The sequence below is a fragment of the Euprymna scolopes genome, chromosome 33, assembly GCF_053919585.1.
Source record: "Euprymna scolopes isolate OS-2025 chromosome 33, ASM5391958v1, whole genome shotgun sequence".
NCBI lineage: Eukaryota > Metazoa > Mollusca > Cephalopoda > Sepiida > Sepiolidae > Euprymna > Euprymna scolopes.
In genome coordinates, this window is record NC_136514.1 from 56,578,903 (window position 1) to 56,602,955 (window position 24,053).

A 24,053-nucleotide genomic window follows, 5' to 3' on the forward strand; every position below is an offset into this window, starting at 1 on the left:
GGCATATGAACCGTCGTTAGGTTGGGTAATCTTTATATAAGGCCCCCAAAACCATTTGGTACTAAGCGCCATTTAAAAAATAAAAACGTCACAAAACGAGTTCAAAGTTTCCCGACATTGTAACACGTGAATCTGAGAAACTAATAAAGATAAGCTATCATATCATGTCCTGTTCATTTCAACAATGATGATAGTTGTGATGTAATGATGATTATTGCGAAAATGGTGACAATGAAAAGTGTTATTGTTGCCTGTAATAAAATTAAAGAAATTAATAAAATTAAAGAAATTAATAAAATTAAAGAAAGTAATAAAATTAAAGAAAGTAATAAAATTAAAGAAAGTAATAAAATTAAAGAAAGTAATAAAATTTAAGAAATTAATAAAATTAAAGAAAGTAATTATATTAAAGAAAGTAATTATATTAAAGAAATTAATAAAATTAAAGAAAGTAATAAAATTAAAGAAATTAATAAAATTAAAGAAATTAATAAAATTAAAGAAATTAATAAAATTGAAGAAAGTTAAAGAAATAAGACAAAGTTGTTCTACATTTCCATTGTTTCTTTGTCATTTTGCACTGATGTGCGTAAACGGGAACAAAATATTTTTTTTAGAGTTACTTCTGCACGTAGCGATGGCTTTTGCGACAGTTTACGACAGTTAAGAAGAGTTTGCGGATAGTTTGGGTTTTGTGACGGGCATGGGTGTGAGGATAGTCGCGAGTTGGACACAGTAGAATGCAGATCGTAACTAAGCAGATGGGGAAATTAATTGATCAACCGACTACAAAGAGGCTTCAGCAGACGATTACTAATATCTGAAGCATGTTGTTTAGAGAGTCGATTTTGTTATATACACACGCACACACGCACACATACATACACACACACACATACACACACATACACACACAAAGTGCTACTGATTTTGCAGAATATATCGGGAGTTTGTGTTTTATATATTTTCTATTATTTTATTTTTCATCCTTATGAAGCTGTGGGTGCCACGACCCCCTCGGCAGCCGCTAATATGAGAGACAACGACACGGCAGAAGGGAAGACGAAGGAGAATGAAACCACGGCACATAGCATCGGCGATCGTTGTCGAGTGGGCTAGCACTAGATTATTCGCAAATAAAAACTTAAAACAAGTTAGGAATGAAATCATTCCGACACGTGGAGAAATGAACGTTAATTGGATTTGTTATTTATTTTTTTATTTTTTTTTTATTTTTTACTTTCGACTCGAAAAACAAACGTCTGTCAACATTGATGAGTAAAACCGTTTCTGCTGGCCAGTTTGCTACAAATCATGAAACACATGCGTTTCAACCAATAAGAATAACGGAAATATGAGAATCAACAACAGAAATAAATGTTGAAATAATATTAGTAAACGTTTCCAACCACCAATTGTTATGGCAGATAGCATTCTTCCCGAGAGTTTCACATTTAAATTATTCGAGCTGACATTCTCAAAACGCACGAAGTGGCATAAGTATCTAGAAAAAGCTTCCTAGTCTGCCACAAAGAAAGTAGACTCCCTTTACCGGGCTAGAAAACTTCTGACTTTGCCAGCATCCTATATCTTTATAAATGCATCATTTTCCGATGCATAGAATATTATTGCCACATCTTAGCTATTGAACCACCTACTCGTCCGCTTTTTGGACACGCTGCTAAAAAAGTTTCTAACCTAATAGTTACCTATCTGCCAATCCCAATCCCTATCGCATCCCCAAGTTTTTCATCCCGGTACTTTATTAAGAAGTAATTTTACGAATTATTGTTTGATGAAGTTACTGCACTTGTATCCCGTCAAAATGAATAAGCTTGACCCACACGAGTAGAAGCAAACTCACACCCCTTTACTGCAGAGATCCTTAGATGGCAGATGATTTGCTACTCTTATACCTTGCTAGTCTTCTTTCTTGGGACTCATTTCTGTTTTCTCCACCATACCAACATAAAAAATTTAAATGTAATGTTAACAAATATCTCGCTGTCCAGCTCAACACCTTGATGGTCCCCTATATATTTGGGCTTTATTACAGTACTTTATTACTCTTTAGTGGCAATATGCCTTGTTTTGTTGAACAAAAACTGAAAAAAGAAAACATTCCTAAACGCGTATATAGAAAGGAACTTATCTTCCTAATTGAAACAAAAACTTTATCTCGGCCATCTTTTTGGTTGAATCAAACGACGACGACGACGACGACATATATGCATAATTGATATTTACAAAATAAATCCTATAATTATGGAGTCACCGGGAAATAACGGCAACAAATATTGGGCAAGGTAAACAAGTCGATCGTTCGCTGGAATGTATTATAGAAAGTCTATCAGTTCAATGCGCAAAATGAATATTCATTTTTATGTGACCATGGACATATTGACGTGCTCGAAATATTCTCGTGATGTCGACGTGTCACAAATCTCTCTGTCGACTTTAAGTGGATGATAGTTGTGCGAAATCAATTTGCTATCTACACACGCAACAAAAGAACAGTATTTTTAGAAAGAAGGTGACAGTGTCTACGTCGTTAACGGCACGAACTATTCGAATAGAGTTCACTCGACAGAAACACTTTCATTTATGGATGTTGGCAACCTTTATGTTATTTCTTCCGTAAGTACAAGATGTCTTTCTAGAAGGAATTCTAACTGGAAAGATATCAAGGAAACGAATGCCAACAATAATCATCTGATTCATACGGAATGAATGAAAGCAGCAGATGTACTATAAGGAGGTGGCGGTGTTAGGGTATAACGATACGGCTTGGCGGTTTGGACATGCACAGTTCGAATCCAATTGGTTCCACTTTCACTTACGGATGTTTTCATTTATCTCTCTCCAAACCGCTGAAAGATTTCACAAGATCTGAAGGTAGTGATTGAGAAGCCAGCGATAAAGAGACAAACAACTTTGGTGTTGCATGAAAAAATGCCTAAACAACTCCATCGACATTTCCCGGTAGGGGCGCGTCAGACGATTACCAATAAACTAAAACCTTCATCAAAAAGAGAAGGTAAAGATAAAGAAGATGGATATTGCGATTCGACTAAAAAAATTGTCCATCTGAGTCACAGTCACGGACTGATTGTTGAGGACGGATCTAAAAAGAATTCTAACTGGAAAGATATTGGGGAACCGAATGCCAACAATAACCATCTGATCTATACGAAATAAATGAATGATACTCAGCAGCACGAGCAGATCTATTATAAAGGGGGGGTACGCTGTTAGGGTATAACGCCGCGGCTTAGCGGTTTTGATATGTCAAGTTTGAATCCCGCCGGTTCCTTTTTTACTTAGAAATGTTACTATTTACCTCCTTCCCACCGCAAAAGTATTTCACAAGATCGAAAGATGGAGATTGATAGGAGCGCTTCAGATTATTATTATAAATAATATATACATAGTGTAACCCGGATATCAGAGACCCGAATATAAGAAAACGAATATACGAGGAATATTCCTTGGTCTCAAATTAGAGCCTGTGTATACAGCTTAACCCGGATATAAGAAACCGGGATATAAGATAGTTGTCAGAAGACCCTGAGAAGAAGTATCTTATATCCAGGTCACTATATATATATATAGAGAGAGAGAGAGATATAGATAGATAGATAGATAGATTTGTAGTCATTCACATACAGTACTATTTCGTTGTATCACAACTCATCAGTGTAGTTAGACTAGCACCTCTCCCAAGCCGAGAATTGAACCTAGAACCATCGCATTGATAGCTGGCAGTTCTGCCCATCGACCCACGGGGACGGCGCCCGTAAATGACTTCAACAAATTTCCATCTCAAACAAACATTCGTCCACCACTTTTATAGTGCTCAAACCGCTCTTTACAAACGAAACAGCGAGCCTAGCATTTTTCAGCCAATTAAGCGGGTGAGATTATTTACGACAGTACTCTACTCAAAGAGGGGAGGGCTTAAAATATGTGTGTGTGTGTGTGTGTGTGTGTGTGTGTGTGTGTGTGTGTGTGTGTGTGTGTGTGTGTGTGTGTGTGAACCATAACTCAGTCCGACAAAAACGGAACCTCCTAACTCAAATGGCCTAAACTCTTTCAGACTGATTGTCGAGGACTTGGTATGAAAAACAACCAAGAAGTTGTCGATCAAGAAATGCTGACTCATAAGAATTTACCTTTAAGTAAAAATTTCTTTCTTCTTTTCTATTACAGCTTTCAACTAATACTCTACTATTATTTAAAATGAACTGGGGGGGGTCGTTCCCTATAGACTTTGAAACAACAGGTCCATTTTTATGAAATTTCACACAAATCTGCTTTATGTATCTGATAGTGTTCTAAGAGAGCCTTTGTCTCGGAATGTCTTCGATAAGTATCAATAATTGATATTTGAAAAAAGCCTAATGAAAAAAGGAGCAGGCTATTTTTACCAAAGTTAACTACTTATACAACCTAACATCACAATTGATTTTGAGAAGTTTTATTATCATACAAGCAGAAACGCCAGACATATAAAAACAGTAGGTTCTTTGATATGACAAGGGTTCGTTCGAAATAAATGTTTCTGTTTAGAGCACAATTGAACCGTGATACTTGATTTTTGCATCTTAAACTTTAATTTAAGCCATTATATATAAAATATAATTTTATAAAATCAACAGTAGGTTCTCTACAGTGCAATGTAGACTACACTGTATTGTTGGCTAAGTCACTGCGGGAAGGCATTTGAAGCTTCCTATCGGTTCAAGGTGATGAGTTCTCGACTAAATCAGACAATCAATCGATTTGATTGAAAAATGGGTGATTTTACCGATTTCGATGACAATAAAAATATGGGAGTGAGAAACATTCGTTGATCATCACTCAATCCCGGGCAACGTCGAATCTCCATGCTAGTAGTTTAATGTCGATGTATTTTATTAGCTTTTGTTCATTTTAATACTTGCCCGGTTATAGCGTCATAAAATATATGTAAACAGATAAAGTACATAAACCGTTAGTACTTCTTGTCCTCTATGAAGTAGGTTTGTTGACGCATATATACTGAAGCCTAAGGGGGCTACTGTGAAATGGGTCAGATTTATAGGGGACCACTTGTATAGGGATTTGTACAGTAATGTACTCATCCGCGTTACATTTAAACGTCTGCATGATGATGCAGTCGGTGAAACAGGAAGCAAGAAAGGAATTCCAAACGAAAGTGATATGAGAAGAAAAAAAAAGATATTATTTAGAATCAGTCAAATTTTAAAATACTGATAAAAAACCATCCAATAAATATCACCGTGATTGATTCTCGGGATTCCAAAGGATAGAGGACACCATGGCGCCATCTTTGTTTTCGTTTTAACAGAAGCGCTCAGCACTACCTGCGTTTCACACTTAAAACACTCTTTAAGATCAGTTAAAACACTAAAAACTTATCCAGCTTTATAGAAGAGTAACTTACCTTGCCTTTGGTAACATTCATTTCTTATATATTTGTTTCTTTACAACTTTTTCGTACCTCTGTCTATTGTAAGACAAACCCAAATATTTTATTAGTATGTAAATTCAAGTATACGGCGGGAGACTCTAAAACCAGTCATCACTCACCCCCGTACATATACACGGTGCCTTTTTCGCTCGTTTCGGCAAATAGTGTTCTGATCTGTCTATTTGTCTGAAGCGCAAAACATTATCATGTTAAGAATTACTCACCTCGAGGGTCTTCACAAACTGAAGTCCATTGAGAGTCCTAAGCTGGTTAGCCGACAAGTCTATCTCCTTCAGGTGAGGGCAGGTGGTCAGATCAGGAGGTTCTTTTAAATTGTTGTTCGCTGCAAGCAACTCTTCGAGATGAGGCAAAACCTTCAACATCTGAAATACATGAGGGAATTTAATAAAATAGCGCTGATAAGGCATGAAATTATAAACTTATTTAGAACTAGTTGTCCAGAGGAGGATTAGTAATTTTGATTTTATCAATAACGATTGTTTTCTTACGTTTGTTAAACTCGAGATAAATGTTATTGTAAAAAAATAAAACCAAAAAATAAAACAGAATAAAATTTGCAAAAAAAAATCAGATCAAACAACGGCACGAGTTGAGTCTTACTTAAATTTTATTAATTCCTATTTTAGTTTTTAATTTCCACCTTTTATAACGAAAAAAAAAAACATTGCATAATTTTTTATTAAAGATTAGATATTTATGCAGTATACGGACCGTGCTATCGTCGCGTTCGTCCGAAAAACGCCAGAAAATGCCGAATGAAAGTTTCCATATTTTTTCCTGTTTTTCGCAAAAACTACGGCTATTTTTTTTTTTCAATGAAAAATATACTATAAAATTTATTACGAATTTAGTGGTTTAGTTCTCCTCCACTGCAAGAACTTAGACACTAGTGTTAGAAAGTGGGATTGAGAAGTTAGCGCCCCCGAGGATGGGTACTCTGACCTGCAAAAAGTTCCTGGGCAGCACCATCGGCGTTACCCTGTAAGGGTTCCTTAGGCAATTAGCAGTAAACTAGCCCCTCTTCAAAAAGAGAAAGCAAAGCCTGGGAGAATAGACCTCCTAGAACTGCGCAGAACTAAACTCCTACCGCAAAATCGACGGAATGTTTCTAATCTGTTGATTTTGGGGGCCAAGGATAAAAATCCCTAGCACGAAGTAAATTCAGTGAAATATTAATTGAAAACGAAAGCAATATTCTGGAGTAATTATTGTAAAATTTGTTCGAAACTTTTTGAAAATTAAAATTTGAATCAAGAAAAACATTCATTGTAACGTAAGTTTCATGATTGATATTTTATTTTGAATAACAAACAATTGATAGCAAACAAATGTTTTAATATGATTTTTGTTCTTTTTTTATGACTTCTTAGGGATTTTTTTTGTTCAAATCAAGATATTTTTTTTGTTCAAATCAAGATAAATATTTAGATTTTTTTATATAACAAACCAATAATAGCAAACAAATGTTTTAATATGATTTTTTTCTTCTTTTATGACTTCTTAGGGATTTTTTTTGTTCAAATCAAGATAATTTTTTTCTTTTGTTCAAATCAAGATAAATATTCAGATTTTTTATATAACAAACAAATAATAGCAAACAAATGTTTTAATATGATTTTTTTCTTCTTTAATGACTTTTTAGGGATTTTTTGTTCAAATCAATATCATTTTTTTTTGTTGTTCAAATCACGATAAATATTTAGTTTTTTTATATAACAAACCAATAATAGCAAACAAATGTTTTCCTTGTGATTTTTACAGTAATCGGTATTTCAGTATCTCAAGCGGATTTCTGTTAATCACCCTGATATTTCCGATGATAGCACAACTCTTATACAGCATTAGTACCAAAAATAAACTAATCAGCTCGCCTGCTCTCACGCATATTCTCATGAATCTGCAAATAAAGCAGCTATGTGCTCGTAAATCAATTCCTATTTTAGTTTTAAATTTCCACTTCTAACGATTACTACGACATGTTCCAACTGACTACTGTACACTTATAAACCCTTATCCTCGAGTGGCCTGCGGGCCTTTGTAAAAAAAACTACAAAGTAAAAAATAGTTGACACGAATACTAAGAACAATAAATTATTTTTCTGTCTATTAAAAGTAAATTCTTCCTTTTTATTATTATCAGATATTATTGCGATTAAGCCTCTCCTTGTTTGGGCATAAATGTTCAATTTTATATGTGACTATTTTTGGATAATTTTAACTAATGTTCTCATCTTGAGTGTTATTTGCACAATGTTTCGGCCGACTTAAAATACAACCTTCTTCAAATATATATTGTCGAAATCGGGAATCTGTGCAAAATTTTGACTATTGGTCAAACAGCTGTCAAGAATTACTTCTCTTTGTCTCTTTCATTCTCACTTTTTTCTTTTTCTTTTTATTGTTAATTTTGCAGGTTGAAACAAGTAACGTAGAAAGTAATACAAATGACGACTCAACAAAGGTAGATCAAATAAGAAGTGTATTAGGAAAAGGTATATTTACCGGATATTTACACAATGGTGTCAAATAAGAGAGTTTTGCTGGAGAAACATATCTGCACTCGGCGGCCTTCGGTGGCTTCTGGTGAACACACACTCAGACTAACTGAGTCTTCCTATTTATGTGTAATTACTATCCACATATGCAAATGAATTTGTGCCACCACAACATATATATATATATGTGTGTGTGTGTGTGTGTGTGTGTGTGTGTGTGTGTGTGTGTGTGTGTGTGTGTACGCGTGCGTGCGTCTATATAGCTTACTTTATCCTCGTTCACTATCTATCTATACTAGCCTGGGTGCCCGGTGTTGTCCGGGTGTTTGGAACTGTGTGTTAACCAAAAAAAAATGTGATACTAGGCAGACAGGCTCGAACCCATACCGCGAAGGAGGAAAAGAACGTAAAAAAAAATGTACGTCTTGATGTTGCGTCCATCACCAAACCGGAAGTGATGTAGGTTTTAATTAAGACTAGACACTCAAAAAGAGGGGATGACTTTCGAAAATATCGTCGAAAAAAACGACTCCTCCTTGTAGAAATGTGCCCAGTTGAGGGTGAAGGAATTAATGTTTTGGGCCAATTTTTCGATTTTTGTCGTCCGAATGGTCGGCTTCAAAACGATACCGATCTAGTGAAAATCCGTTGCTTCTGTCAAAAGTTTTAGGCAGACATACAAACATACATACATACATACATTTAAACAGACAGGTGAGATTTATATTATAGATGATCTCACGCCTATCTCCATGTCCTCCTTCTTTTCTCTGCCTTTCTCATTCCCTCTGCTTCTCCTACTTTTTCTATTTGTCTATCTTTCGCTCCGTTAATCCGTTATCTCATAATAACTTCGCTGTCTCTCCCCCCCCCCTTCTCTCTCTCTCTATCTCTCTCTCTCTCTCTCTAGTACTATCCCTCCCCACCCACCTCTCTCTACCTCTCTCTCTCTTTCTCTTTCTCTCGCCTCTTTTTTCTTGGGTTACTGGAAAAAAAACATTTGGCACAATAAAAAATCGAGGCGGTCTTAAAACGGTTCTCAAGAATTATGCCTATCTCTCTCTCTCTCTCTCTCTCTCTCTCTCTCTCTCTCTCTCTCTCTTTCTCTCTCTAAATAAATAAATAAATAAATAAGAAGAGATAAAGAGAATAATGAAAATGGTATTCCGACGAAATAGAGAAATTAAAAAGGAACAAACCAAGTTATATGCTTATCAACGTTTCGTCTTTATTTCGAGACTTCCTCGGGATGAACGAAATAAAAAAAAACAAAACACCAGTACAAATATTTGGAAATATATTTTTGATGCAATGAAATATATGATCCTGCTCCATCTTCTTGCACTTACAATAATAATAATACAATAATTTGCAACACAATAAACAAACTAGGAATTCCAATCATACAAACCACATCACAAACTATAAAACAAACATTAAAAACAACAAAACATTTCCAAAACAAACCAATTTCCTATGCAAGTATATACACTGTCCCTTGCCAAAATTGCTATCATACATATGTTAGTAAAACCTAAAGCAGATTAGAAAACAAAACTCAATGAACATAAAAGATATATAAGAAATAGCATTTCTCTGAATACATACTCTCTAATTTATTGCATAATAATCATACTTTTGACTACAAACAAGCAAAAATAGTTAAATTCATTTCAAGTCCGTCACGGTTTATTTGAAACAAACAAGATGGACCAGATATGTTTCCGATTGGTCAGATGTTGAAACCCTAAATAATTGTTATTCGTCTTTTATGTTGTAAAGGTATTTATATATTTTTGTCCAGCCATAAGCTGTATTTAAATAAATAAATATGTACATACACACACAACGAATTCTAGATTAGATTATCACAACGCTAGGCGATCATAGACGAATGCATGTAACACGTATATACACACGCATACAATCTAACCGCTATATATATATATATATATATATATATATATATATATATATATATATATATATATCACGCACACAATTTCTGTATGGTTCCTTTGTTATGACGATACTAACCTCCATTTTACAGCAATGACAACAGGTGAATTTCAGCAGTTCACGTGACGTTTTACAACAACAGAAGAACGTAAAACTGTATGGCAATACGAAACCGAGTTGCATCAAATAAAATTCGAGAAAAAAAACGCAGTAAAATTGTTAAAATCAAAGTCTTATGCAAGACTATCTGACTATGAATTGAGAAAAAACGTTAAAAATGTCGGTACTCGAACGGGTGAAATGAATTCCACGAACCGCACTAATTTGATGTTCTCTTACGAAGATATATTGATGCTAAGCATTAAGTCTAGAATCCTTATTCTAATTTGGATCAAATCCAGTAAACGATTTGGATTCTAGAAAACGTCTTAAATTTTAAGCTTAAATTAAGTGCTTATGAGATTAAATTGAAATTTGGGACATTGGTGTTTAAAGACTATGGATCAAAATTAATGCAAATCATAAATATTTCGTTTATATATATATATATATATATATATATATATATATATATATATATATATATATATATATATATATATATCCCAACTATCGTCAATGGACCTGAGTTAATCTCGTCAGCATCAGACAAGGCCAAACTCTTTGCAAAGAATTTTGCAGCCAATTCTACCCTTTTTGACCAAGGCCGCCAACCCCCAATATTTCCTCCTGTATCAAAAAACACACTATGTGATATACAAATATCTGTACGTGATGTTGCCAAGCTAATCAAAAACCTTGATTCCAGTAAAGCAACCGGCCATGACGGTATTATAATTATAGTATTCAAAAAACTTCAACTAGAACTAGCACCCATACTTACAAAACTGTTTAAACGTTGTCTTAAGGAAAACTGCTTCCCATCACCCTGGAAAATCTCATCAGTATGCCCTGTATTTAAGAATTCGGGTGATCGTTCATCCCCCTCTCAGTACAGGCTAATAAGTCTCCTGTGCGTCATGAGTAAGTTGCTGGAATCTGTGTTAAATAGAGAAGTAATCAACCATCTCAGCAAAAATAACCTTCTTAGTGACACACAATATGGTTTCCGTTCTGCTAGATCTACAGCAGATGTGCTTACAGTTATATCTTATAGGATTAGCGAATCTCTCGACAGAGGCAACCTTTCTAGGGCAATTGCTCTTGACATATCTAAGGCCTTTGATAGGGTATGGCATTAAGGTTTACTGCACAAGATCTCCAGCTATGGTATAGCTGGAAATGTCTTCTCAATTATTAAATCATTTCTCTCTGATAGGTTCATAAGAGTAGTAGTTGATGGGCAAAAATCAGAAGCTCACAGTATAAATGCTGGGGTCCCTCAGGGGTCCATCCTGGGCCCAACTCTTTTCCTGATCTACATTAATGATCTTCCAAATCACATCCTTACATCATTCGTAGACAATTTTGCTGACGACACTACCATCTATGGTAGCACATCTAAGACAGTAAACGACCAAGTTCTCTCTGATTCTCTCTCCTCTGATCTTGATCACGTTGTACAATGGGGAAAGGAGTGGCTGGTTACTTTTAATGCATCTAAATCACATCCTTACATCATTCGTAGACAATTTTGCTGACGACACTACCATCTATGGTAGCACATCTAAGACAGTAAACGACCAAGTTCTCTCTGATTCTCTCTCCTCTGATCTTGATCACGTTGTACAATGGGGAAAGGAGTGGCTGGTTACTTTTAATGCATCTAAAACCAAGCTTCTATCTTTACATCATCAACGTTCTGATCCCCATCTGGCATCAATTAAAATGAATGGCTTTCGTCTTGGGGAGGCCTCAAGTTTTGACAGGCTTCTGAGCTTGACCTTTACTCCTGATCTTAAATGGAATACGTACATCAAATCTGTTGCCAAGGCCGCTGGAAAAATGGTCGGATCCTTCTATCGATCCAGTAGATATCTCACTGCTGATGCAATTCTCTATCTATATAAGAGCCAGATACGTCCAAGGATGGGGTACTGTTGCCACATATGGGCAATAATTTTCCCCACTCTTTATCTGTGCCTAAACCTAAACATAGATTCCATGATCAAAGCTTCTTTCTTAAAACTGCACGCCTGTGGAATTGTCTTCCGTTTTCCTGCTTTCCAGCTGTCTATAATATGGTTGTCTTCAAGTCCAATGTGAACAAGTTTCTGATGAGCCGTTCCACTTAAGTTAAAAAATTTACCGAACTTCCATTACTATCGATTACTATATTGTCCTTTTGACTACTATACACTCTTTAACCCTTATCCTTGAGTGGCCTATCGGTCTTGATAAGTGGTGACGCCTATGTAAAAAAAAAATATATATATATGTATATATATACTAGCAAAAGTACCCGTCGTTGACTGGGTTCAAAAACACAATACAGAAAATGGACTCTGATTTATGAAAGTATGATAGGTTATGAAAAGGAAGGGTTGTAAAGAGATGGCTTCGAATTTGGGGATATCAAAACCAAAGCAAAATATGATGAAAGTAAAAATAAAATAGATAACTCCATAATTTATTATACCTGTTCACACTGAAACACTTATCACAATATTCTGTGGATCTATATTAAAAAAAACTTGTTAAACTTTGTGACATATTTCCATCCTATGGAGGTCAGGCGCGAACGAATACCCCAAAATTTTATCATACCATATTTCTTCAAACTGAAACATAATTATCAAAGTATACTTACGCAGATAGATATGAAAATTCTTTATTAAAGTTTGTGCCTATTTCCATTCCATGGAGGCCAAGCGCGAACGCAGACCCCACAATTTTATTATACCATCCCTATTTAAGTTAAAACATACTTATCAAAGTATTTTATGTACATCTATATCAAAAACACTTGTAAACGTTAGTTTTTTTAATTTTTTAATTTTTTATTTCCATATTTTGTGGACCATGCGCGAACGCAGACCCCACAATTTTAATGGATCACCGTTCTGCCAGATCAAACATACCCATTCCAGTGTTTCGATACATCTTCTAGCATTATATGTAATCAGTTTTTTTTAAATAGTCAACTATATAGGAGCCTATTCGTGACCAGACACACACACACATATTCAGCTTTATATATATATATATATATATATATATATATATATATATATATATATATATATAGGATTGATCGTTTGCATGTTTGCATTATTTGGATCATTAGAATCTCATTTGGAATATTATTTAAACTTTTCGGTAGGTTTAATCCGAACTTCTTCAGAAGCGTTTTATCGAATTCAGGGCTCTTTATATCGGACTTGGAATCTGCACAAAATTTTTCACGGAATCCTTTATTAAATTCACGTGAGTAGCTTGTTCTCGTTTCGTTAAGTGATTTGTAATTGCATTCTTAGTATCAAGTATTTAATTTTTTTACAAGAAGATCGTTATATAGAACTCATTATAACTTAGGTCTTTATCCTTTGCGCCACGGTCGTTGCTGACAATTCTAGTAAGAACGTTTGAATTCGAAACCTTAAAGATATTCTTTTTACATGTGTGTTCTTTCAAATTATTACTTCTTAGTAATGTACACACAAACTTGCATATATATATATATATATATATATATATATATATATATATATATATATATATATATATATATATATATACTAGCAGGGAATAGAATGATGATCAATGAATGTTTTATGCTTCCATATTTTAATTGTTATTGAAATCGATGAAATCACCTATTTTTCAATCAAATTGATTGATTACCTGTTCTAATCGGGGATCCATCGTTCAGCACCGATGGGGGAGAGCTACACGTGCCTCCCTACAGTAAGTTAGTTCACAATACATTGTAGTCTAGATTGCACTGTAGAGAACCTACTGTTGATTTTATAAAATTATTTTATATATAACGGATTGAATTAGAGTTTAAAATGCAAAAATCAAGTATCATACTTCAGTTGAGATCTAAACAGAAACATTCATTTCGAACGCGCCCCTGTCATATAAAAGAAGCTACTGTCGATTTTATATGCCGGGCCTTTCTGTAGTCTGGTGATAAAACTTCTCAAGATTACTTGTGATTTTAGACTGTAAAAAAGTGTTAATTTTGATTAAAATCGTCTGTTCCTTCTTTCGTCTGTTTTTTCGATTATCGATTTTCGATTCTTATCGAAGACATTCCGATACAAAACCTAGCTAAGAACACTGCTAGATACATAAATTACATTTGAGTAAAATTTCATTAAAAGTCAGCACATCCGTTTTGAAGTCCATAGGGAACGAACTCACACACACAGATAAATTTCCTTTTATATAATAGTAGAAGTAGATAGATAGATAGATAGATAGATAGATAGATAGATAGATAGATAGATAGATAGATAGATTTTGGTAAGTTATATTCTAATTATCCAAGGAACATAATTAATCCACATGCATAATTTGCGATTATTTTTCAGTCAGTTTTTATTTTTCGTATCTTTAATTTTTAATTATAATTTAGGCGGATGCATATAGTTGTTCATTACTGTCTTACACGTGTTTTGCTATTCTGATGGTCACCTATTTCGGGAGATTGGGTTTCCCGCAACAAACCATAACCGTGTTCACCTTTGCTGCGGTGGTTAGATAGGTAAATATACTTACCTGTAAGTTGGTGAGTTTATTGTGGGAAACGTTCAGTGTGCGCAGATTTGGACATCCACAAAGTTGAACGCACTTTATTTCAGTCAACTTATTGTGATCAAGGCGAAGGCTTAACAAATTTCTTAATCGCAGACCATCACCTAAAAATACAAAACAGAAATTATTAGTTTCTGAATTTGAGAGATGAGGATTGATATTTCGTATTACATGGATTATTCGAACTATTGTATTGTGCTCAAAATTCAGTAACGACTTAAAAAAAAAATTTTTTTTTTCCTTTTTTTTGGACCGGATAAATTTTCAATCAAATTACTCCTTTTTTTCACTTCCCAATATGAACACCTAAAGAATTAACACCTAAAAAATGACGTCATAGCATATATATTTATATTAAGTTGACAAGAAGGTCTTTGCGGAATTTTTAATTTTGATTTACAATGATGTTTGGGGGAGGGGGCTTTTTTTACAAAGGAGTCACAACTTATCAAGGCCCAGAAGCTACTCAAGGATAAGGGTTAATGAGTGTACAGTAGTTAATGGGAAATATCGTAGTAATTGTTTGTAGTGGGAATTGGGTAAATTGGATTACTTAAGGGGACGCCTCATCAAGAACTTGTTTACGTTGGACTTGAAGACAACCATATTATTGTCAGTTAGACAGAGTTTTCGTTATAATACCTTTACTTTTTATATCATTTGAAGAGCGTTTTTCGCTCGATCTAATCGTTTAAATTGCAATTGTTTTAAAACAATTATGTTTTCTTTACAAAACGTTGAATACAAGATGGAAAAAAAGCACATTCGCACAATTTTTTATTTCAATTCAAGCTAGGTCGAAAATTTGCTGAAACAGCTCGCGATATCAATGAAATGTCAGGCACAGAAACCACTACCGAACGCAATAATCGTTTAAGAAATTCCGTAGCGCCGACGAGAGTCCTGAAGATAATGAGCGTAGTGGTCGGCCATCGGATGTTGACAATGATCAATTAAGAACGGTAGTCGAAGCCAATCCGCACACAACTGTTCGAGAACTTACTTTTGAATTAGACGTAACGTATACGGGGATTTCCAACAGATTGGAAAGACAAAAAACTTAATAACTGAGTGCCTCACGAATAGAACAACCAAAGATACGCTGTTATGAAGTGTCATCGTCCCTTCTTTTACGCTACTAGAACGACCCGTTTCTTGACCGTCGGTTTGTGACTTGTGATGAAAAGTGTGTTCGTTATGATAACCGGTGACACTCAGCTCAGTGGTTAGACGCCGAGGAAGTTCCACGACACTTCCCGAAGCCAGATTTGTACCAATAGAAGGTCATGCTGACTGGTGGTTTTGTTTTTTGGTTTTTTTTTAATGCAAGCGAAACAATTACGGCGTAAAAGTATTGTCAACAAATGGATGAAATGCACCAGACAATCCGACAAAAACACCCAGCATTACTCAGCAGAAAAGGCCCAATTCTCCTCCGCGACAATGCCCGATCGTACGTTGCTAAGCTGACCCTGCAGAAGCTGAAGAAATTGGGCTACGAACCTCTGCCTCATCCTACATACTCTCCAGACCTCTCACCTACTGGCTACCACTTTTTCAAGTATCTCGACAACTTTCTGCGTGAGAAATGCTTCAAAAACCTAAGCGATATCAAAAATGCATTTAGCTTCTTAATCGCTATCAGAACGTTACTAAGTAAATGCACTTGTTTTGCGTTGGCAAAAGTGCGTTGATTCTGATGGCGCTTGTTTTAATTAATAAATTTTTGTTGGAGCCAAAATATGTTCATCTGTATTAATAAGTTAAAAACCGGAAGAACTTTTCTGTCAACCAGGATACTAACAGGCGAATCGGCCATGTCCGGGGAATCTTATTTTATTTTTATTTTTATTTAATTTTTTTTTTTTTTTTGCCCTCCTTACATGACGTTACACATGGCATCATGTATGACGTAAGCTTCTATACTATATCTATCTATCTATCTATCTATCTATATATATATATATATATATATATATATATATATATATATATATATATATATATATATATATAGATATGGCATCATCTACAATGTTATTGTGAATAAACAGATAGAAATACGGATATATATATATATATATATATATATATATATATATATATATATATATATATATATATAAAGAGAGAGAGAGAGGGGGGAGAGATAGTCGCCTTTACATTTTTTAACCTAAAATTCGTAAGCACGGCTAGAATTAGAAAGATTAAATATAGCGCTTTAAATATTGTTACATCCTCGTGGGTTTAAAATGTATACACTATTTTCTCCTGCAAAAATTCCAATATATAGTTTTTCAATCTGATGATATTTAAAGATTTTCATTTCTTTTCACCAACTTTTATCCTTTATCCTTTTTTATTCAAGAAAAAAAATCCTCAACTATTTGTTTTCCCCGAGGAATATATAAACTGCCTCTGGTGAGTTTTTTTGGTATTTTTGGACTATTCAACGAAACATATCTAAGACACAATAAAATATTATGAAAAAAAATATATATATATATATTTGGCCTTGGAATGGTCACTTCTGATATATATGTTCTGAAAGTGTAAATGCGTTTTCATCAAGTTTAATTAATTGTGCCAAGTGAAAAGAATTATATATATATATATATATATATATATATATATATATATATATATATATATATATATATATATATACTCTTGGGGCTATCCGGCGTTGCTCGGAACCGTAAAAACAATGAGAAAATTAAAGTTAATTTTGAATATAATTGTTATTCTTTGGAGAAAATGATTTTTTATGTGTATGTATCATTTGCTATTTCGAGCAAAAAAATTTTTACCTAACCTAAGACGGCTATTATACATGTGTGAAATAATTGTACCTTCCCTAGGACAGGTAATTTACAGAATGTATATGAAATAATTTTACCTTTTTGAGACGAGTAATTTACAACACATATTTAAAATATATTTACCTAACTTCAGATGGTTAATTTATAAACATATATGAAACAATTTAACATACTCTCGACAGCTATTGTACAACATATATGAAATAATTTCTCTTCCCACCAATGATTTAAAAAAAAAAAAAAAAAACGATTCTTTCGTAATCTCGTGTCATTTTATTTATTTAATCTATCACCGCTATATTTCCAAACACAATTTTTAATCTCTACGATATTTTATCTTTTAGACGTAATCCACTACACTAGTTTACTCTAATTAGTTCTTCTCTCATAAAATGTATATACATGTATATATGACATCTAATTTACATAAGGAAAACACGCTGCTCTCCCCCATCATTATATTTAGCCCCAATCCTCCGACTCTCTCGTCAATGACCATCCCTCTTGAAGAAGCCCGCATAAATCGGGCGAAACGTTGAGTATCCAGGTCCTTCCACCTCCATTTTATTTCATATATATATATATATATATATATATATATGAGATATATATATATATATATATATATATATATATATATATATATATATATATATATATATATATGAGAACAAAAAATTAATAAAAAAAACAAGTTTAAAACACTTTAAGGAGAGTTAAAATCATATTTAATTTTCAAAAAGAAGACACACATTAAGTGGATTGTCCTTAATCCGCAGAGTTTCGAAAGAAATACGAAAGAAGTCGGGTTTCGATCCTGGCTTGAGGTAGTTGCCTGTCTAGCCGCGCTAATAAGCTGTGATACAGCGAAACAGTACTGTATGTGGATGACTATAATGCTCCTTATCTTGTGTTGAGCATATTGGGAAGTGATACACGAATTACCATTAATGTATTAAGTGATGATCTTTGTGTAAACAAATCGAGTTAGGTGTTCGGACGATGTCAAAACACCGTTAATTCACTGCCCGCACAGCAGCAGCCAATTAGCGTTATGGTTAGAAGCCTTGATTGCCGTACGGGCGGTCGGGTTTCTATCCAGGCTTGAGGTAGTTGCATTGATGAGCAGCGAAACAGTACTGCAGGTGGATGGATGACTATATATATATATATATATATATATATATATATATATATATATATATATATATATATATATATATATATATATAAGTGGGTTGCAGGTTCAATCCTCAGAGCGGGCGATACTCAGAATGCAATGATGAATTATTTAGAACTTCTTAATAAATTGCAATAAATTTCTACATAGCTTACATTGATATGAAGTGGACAGATCGTCGTTTGCAGATCGAATGACCAGCAAACACCACGTATGCGTTTTTTAACCTTGTTAATATCTATCTACTATAAAAAAAAAGTGTATAATATTTTGGCGGCTTGTCTGTCCATACGAAAACAGAAACGTGTGATTAGTTGAGAAAAACAGAATAAACAGAATACACATTACTAAGGTAGTAGTTTCTATGATGGCAAAATTAAAAAGAAGTTTAATTCAGATTTTTAAAGAAAAATCGCACTGCTTCAGTTTAAGAATAATGCTGAGGAGACAGTGATAGGCAATATAGTAAGTTCTTGGGGGAACTTGATGCCTGTTGTGTCCTTTGACGACAGTAATGATCTTAATAAGTTGCAGCAATTCCCTACATAGTTAACGTCCGTATGAAGTGAACAGGTCGTCGTTTGCAGATCGACTGATCAGCAATCGCCATGCGTAGTTGAATTTAAACTGTTATTTTATTTATTTATTTTTTATTTTTTTTTTTTTTTTAGACTATCTGTACTAAAACAATTGCTGTAATCAAGGTAGCCATTACTTAGCAGATCCGCGGAATCGATAACTTCGCTCGGCGGCTCAATAATAGAAACTACAATATGACTGTGGACCATTTATTTTACTCGGCGTTTTCCGGGAGCATTAAATCTAAGATTATATTATTATATTTTGGTATATGGTATATATTAACTCTCTTTTGTCGTTATCAACATTATTTTTCTTCTGATCATTTTCCAAGAATGGATGAAAAAACTTAAAAGTGACCGGGACAATATGTTATACCCGGTGGTGTCCGAGAGCAATAAATAAAGTACAGTACTACATCTGATAAGTGAATATGACTATTGCTATTATCAACATAACGTCTCTTCATATTATACTGAACGCGAGGAAGGAGTAATAGAAATTTGCCGGGATCAAGCACATGCAATGTTTTGTTCTCTTTTTATTTTGTTCCCCAAGGCGTTGTTGGGAAGCAATAAATATAAGATTAGAGAATTACATTTGAAATTTAAAGCTTCGGTAAATACAGTCGTTAACTACGTAGCGAGCATTTAAAACATCTCTCGTAAAATTAAAATTTTACGAGTGATACTGTGAAGACATGTAAAATTTTAACTTTTACAAGTGATACTGTAAAGATATGTAAAATTGTTATTCTTACAAGTGATACTGTAAAAATATGTAAAATTTTAATTCTTACAAGTGATACTGTAAAGATATATATACAATTTTAATTTTTAAAGGTGATACTGAAAAGATATGTAAAAGTTTTATTTTTACAAGTGATACTGTAAAAATGTGTGAAATTAAAATTTTAAAATCATACTGTAAAGAAATGTTAACTTGTAATTTTTACAAGTGATACTGTAAAGTTATGTAAAATTGCAATTTTTACAAGTGATACTGTAAAGATATGTAAAATTGCAATTTTTACAAGTGATACTGTAAAGATATGTAAAATTGCAAGTTTTACAAGTGATACTGTAAAGATATGTAAAATTAAAATTTTTACAAGTGATACTGTAAAGATATGTAAAATTAAAATTTTTACAAGTGATGCTGTAAAGATATGTAAAATTAAAATTTTTACAAGTGATACTGTAAAGATATGTAAAATTAAAATTTTTACAAGTGATATTGTAAAAATATGTAAAATTGCAATTTCTATAAGTGATACCGTAAAGATATGTAAAATTAAAATTTTTACAAGTGATACTGTAAATATATGTAAAATTTTAATTTTTACAAGTGATACTGTAAAGATGTGTAAAATTGTAATTTTTACAAGTGATACTAAAACGATATGTAAAATTGTAATTTTTACAAGTGATACTGTAAAGATATGTAAAATTTTACAAGTGAAAAGATATGTAAAATTAAAATTTTACGAGTTATACTATAAAAATATATAAAATTAAAATTTTACGAGTGATACTGTAAAGATATGTAAAATTAAATTTTTACAAGCGATACTGTAAAGATATGTAAAATTGTAATTACAATATGACTTGTAAAAATTAAGATTTTACATATCTTTACAGTATCACTTGTAAAAAAATTGTATATATATATATATATATATATATATATCTTTATTCGATTTTTACAGTATCTGTAAAGATAGTAAAATTTTAATTTTTACAAGTGATACTGTAAAGATATGTAAAATTTTAATTTTTACAAGTGATACTGTAAAGATATGTAAAATTTTTATATTACAAAAGATACTGTAAAACGATGTAAAACCAGTGGGGGCTGGCTTTGCCCGATCGTAAAATACGCTTAAATATGATATTTTAATTTGTCCAGATTTTGTAATTATTATTATAGAGTTGTGATTTCAAAAGTAAAATAAAAGTATTTCGGTGCCATCAGCTAGAATCGAAACCGAAACTGCAGCATTCAAAGCTGGTGATGTTTCCACTGTACTAATGGTACACGGATATGTACTGGCTAAAAATAAACTAAGATACATGTACAAAATATATGACTATTTGTTTTTTCATTTTTGATCCCCTTAGAAACTATTTTAACTGGCTAAAGACTCATAAAAGATCCATAAAAAAATAAAGATCCATAAAAAATAAAGCTCCATAAAAAATAAAGATCCATAAAAAATAAAGATCCATAAAAAAATAAAGATCCATAAAAAAAATAAAGATCCATAAAAAATCCAATCATTTGAGACCCCCCCCAGCGCTCTCTGTGACTTTTAGTTTTGGAGGAGATAGAGTTTTAAAATATGGAGACAGACAGACAGACAGCAGACGGAGGGACGGACAGATTTATATTGCCTTTGACATATTTGATTTTACAAGATACACTGTAAAGATATGTAACATTTTAATTTTACAAAAAATACTGTAAGGATATGTAAAATTTTAGTTTTAGTGTGAAGATATGTAAAACTAGCGGTGGGAACCCGGCTTTGCCCGGTCGTAAAATACGCTTAAATATGATATTTTAATTTGTTTAAATTTCGTATATATTATTATAGAGTCGTAATTTTCAAAGTAAAAAATAGTTGGGTGTCATCAGAAACCGAAAGCAGAACTGTAGAATTCGAAGCTGGTGACGTTAATGCTGTAACAAAGTGACACGCATATTACCTGATCAGACATTAAAGATAAATGTAAAAATCGTATAAGGATTTTTTCTATTTAAACCCACTTTTGGCCCCTTATAAATTATTTTAACCGGCTAAAAACTCAAAAGAAGTACGGTCCGTAAAAGCTCCAATCATTTAAGACCCCGAGCGCAGCTCTGCAACTTTTAGTTGGGGGAGAGATAGAGTTTGAAAATATGGAGACAGATAGACAGATAGACAGACACATAGGCGTTTATATATTAGATTATAATTTTACAAGAGATACTGTAAAGATATGTAAATTTTAATTTCACAAGAGATACTAAATGCAAACTCATCTTAACTTATTATTTAAGCTTCTGGAAAATGCAAGCTTTTTGTCTTCGTTGTCTGGTTCATAAGTTATGAACATGTGTATGGATGACATTCATACAGAGACTAACAACACATATATAACTATTGATACTAGCGGGGAAGGCTTTGCCCGGTCGTAAAATACGCTTAAATATGATATTTTAATTTGTTCAGATTTCGTATAGAGTCGTGATTTCAAAAGTAAAACAAAAGTATTGGATGCCATCAGCTAGAATCGAAACCGAAACTGCAACATTCGAAGTTGGTGACGTGACCACAGTTACAACGTGACACGCATATAGAATAATTAAAAATAAAAAATAAAAATAAACTACGATAAATGTACAAAATGTATAACGATTTTTTTTTTTCAATTTTAACCCACTTTTGACCCATTGAAACCTATTTTGACTGATTAAGACCTATAAAAGCGGTCTGTAAAAAATTCAATCATTTAAGGCCTCTAGCGCCGAGCTGCGATTTTTAGTTTCGGTGGAGATAGAGTTTGAAAATATGAAGACAGACAGACGTATAGCTTTTTATATATTAGATACGCTTTTAAAGCAAGTTCGTTCTAGCATTTCATTTGCATAAGACACTATTATCGTCGGCTTCATTTTCTGCTTTGCTATGGCTCATCTCCCTTGGTTAACATTTGTTTTTGTTAATAATTTCATTGATTCTAAACGCGTTTTATTTAATTTATCTGCTCTCTTTTACGTTAAATCTGTAGCTCGTTATATTTCTATCTCATATATATATATATATATATATATATATATATATATATATATATATATATAATTATATATATATAAATTTTTAAATAATTGTAAAGAAATGAACCATAGCGGAAATTCAGTCGACTAAAATAATTTTTTTTAACCTCCTCTCCGCACTTACTCCATTCCACTACCAAATATTCTAAAAAATATAATTTTCAGACTTATACCCTTGAAAAGTTAATCTGAACGAAAAGCGCTCTGGGTGTATTTTAACGATATTGTTTTTAATCGACATTTATTTTACTGAATTGTACATTTGTTACATGTAACTTCCCCATTTTTTTCCTTTTCCTCACCCCGTTTTCCATCTTATTTTAGTCGATTCTTTACATATATATATATATATATATATATATATATATATATATATATATATATATATATATATATATTACAGAATGGATCAAGAGAGAGAGGGGGAGAGTGTAAATTCTAGTTAGACACGTTGACCGGAATCAGGATCAGCTGATCGGATTGTGTGTGAGTCACGTGATCAGGTTAGCTAAATCGTGGAGATTTGGTTTGGGCTTAGAAGAGAACAGACGGCTTCACCGTTGTCTCCTCCCCTTTATTGGGGCGGGTGCTGACGTGTGTAGAACAGAAGCAACACAAGCCGAAGATTCACTTTTCATTTTCTGCAAGACATCTGGAAAGTGAAATAAACTATAAAACCAATTCCTTGTCTTGGAGTGATTGAATCTTCGTTCAAAGGAAGTACCAGGTCTGCCCTCCCAGACGAGATGTTCCAGATGGTCCAACATCTAAGAAGCAGAAGGTATGTCTGAAAATATATGTACCACACACACACACACAACGGCATGTAATACACAATGAGAGGAGTTTTGATATATAGATAGATAGACCAACAGTTTGACATTTATACTTTTGACAGCTGTGAACGGGAGTGTTTCTATAACATTTATACTTTGACACATATACTTTCTAACACATATTTTTTAGATGATGATTTTATCAAGGTTCTTATAACATAAATGGGC

At 33.2% G+C, this 24,053-nt stretch overlaps 1 protein-coding gene across 1 annotated transcript in view; it reads right to left on the reverse strand.

Moving 5' to 3' along the window:
* LOC145258225 (uncharacterized) overlaps positions 1 to 24,053 on the reverse strand; it is a 371,050-nt gene that overhangs the window by 244,942 nt on the left and 102,055 nt on the right. Inside the window, exons 7-8 of the mRNA XM_080116177.1 lie at positions 14,614 to 14,753; positions 5,698 to 5,856 (exon numbers count right to left, since the gene is read on the reverse strand). Of these exons, the coding sequence (XP_079972303.1) occupies positions 5,698 to 5,856; positions 14,614 to 14,753 (299 nt within the window). The remainder of the gene's footprint in view (positions 1 to 5,697; positions 5,857 to 14,613; positions 14,754 to 24,053) is intronic.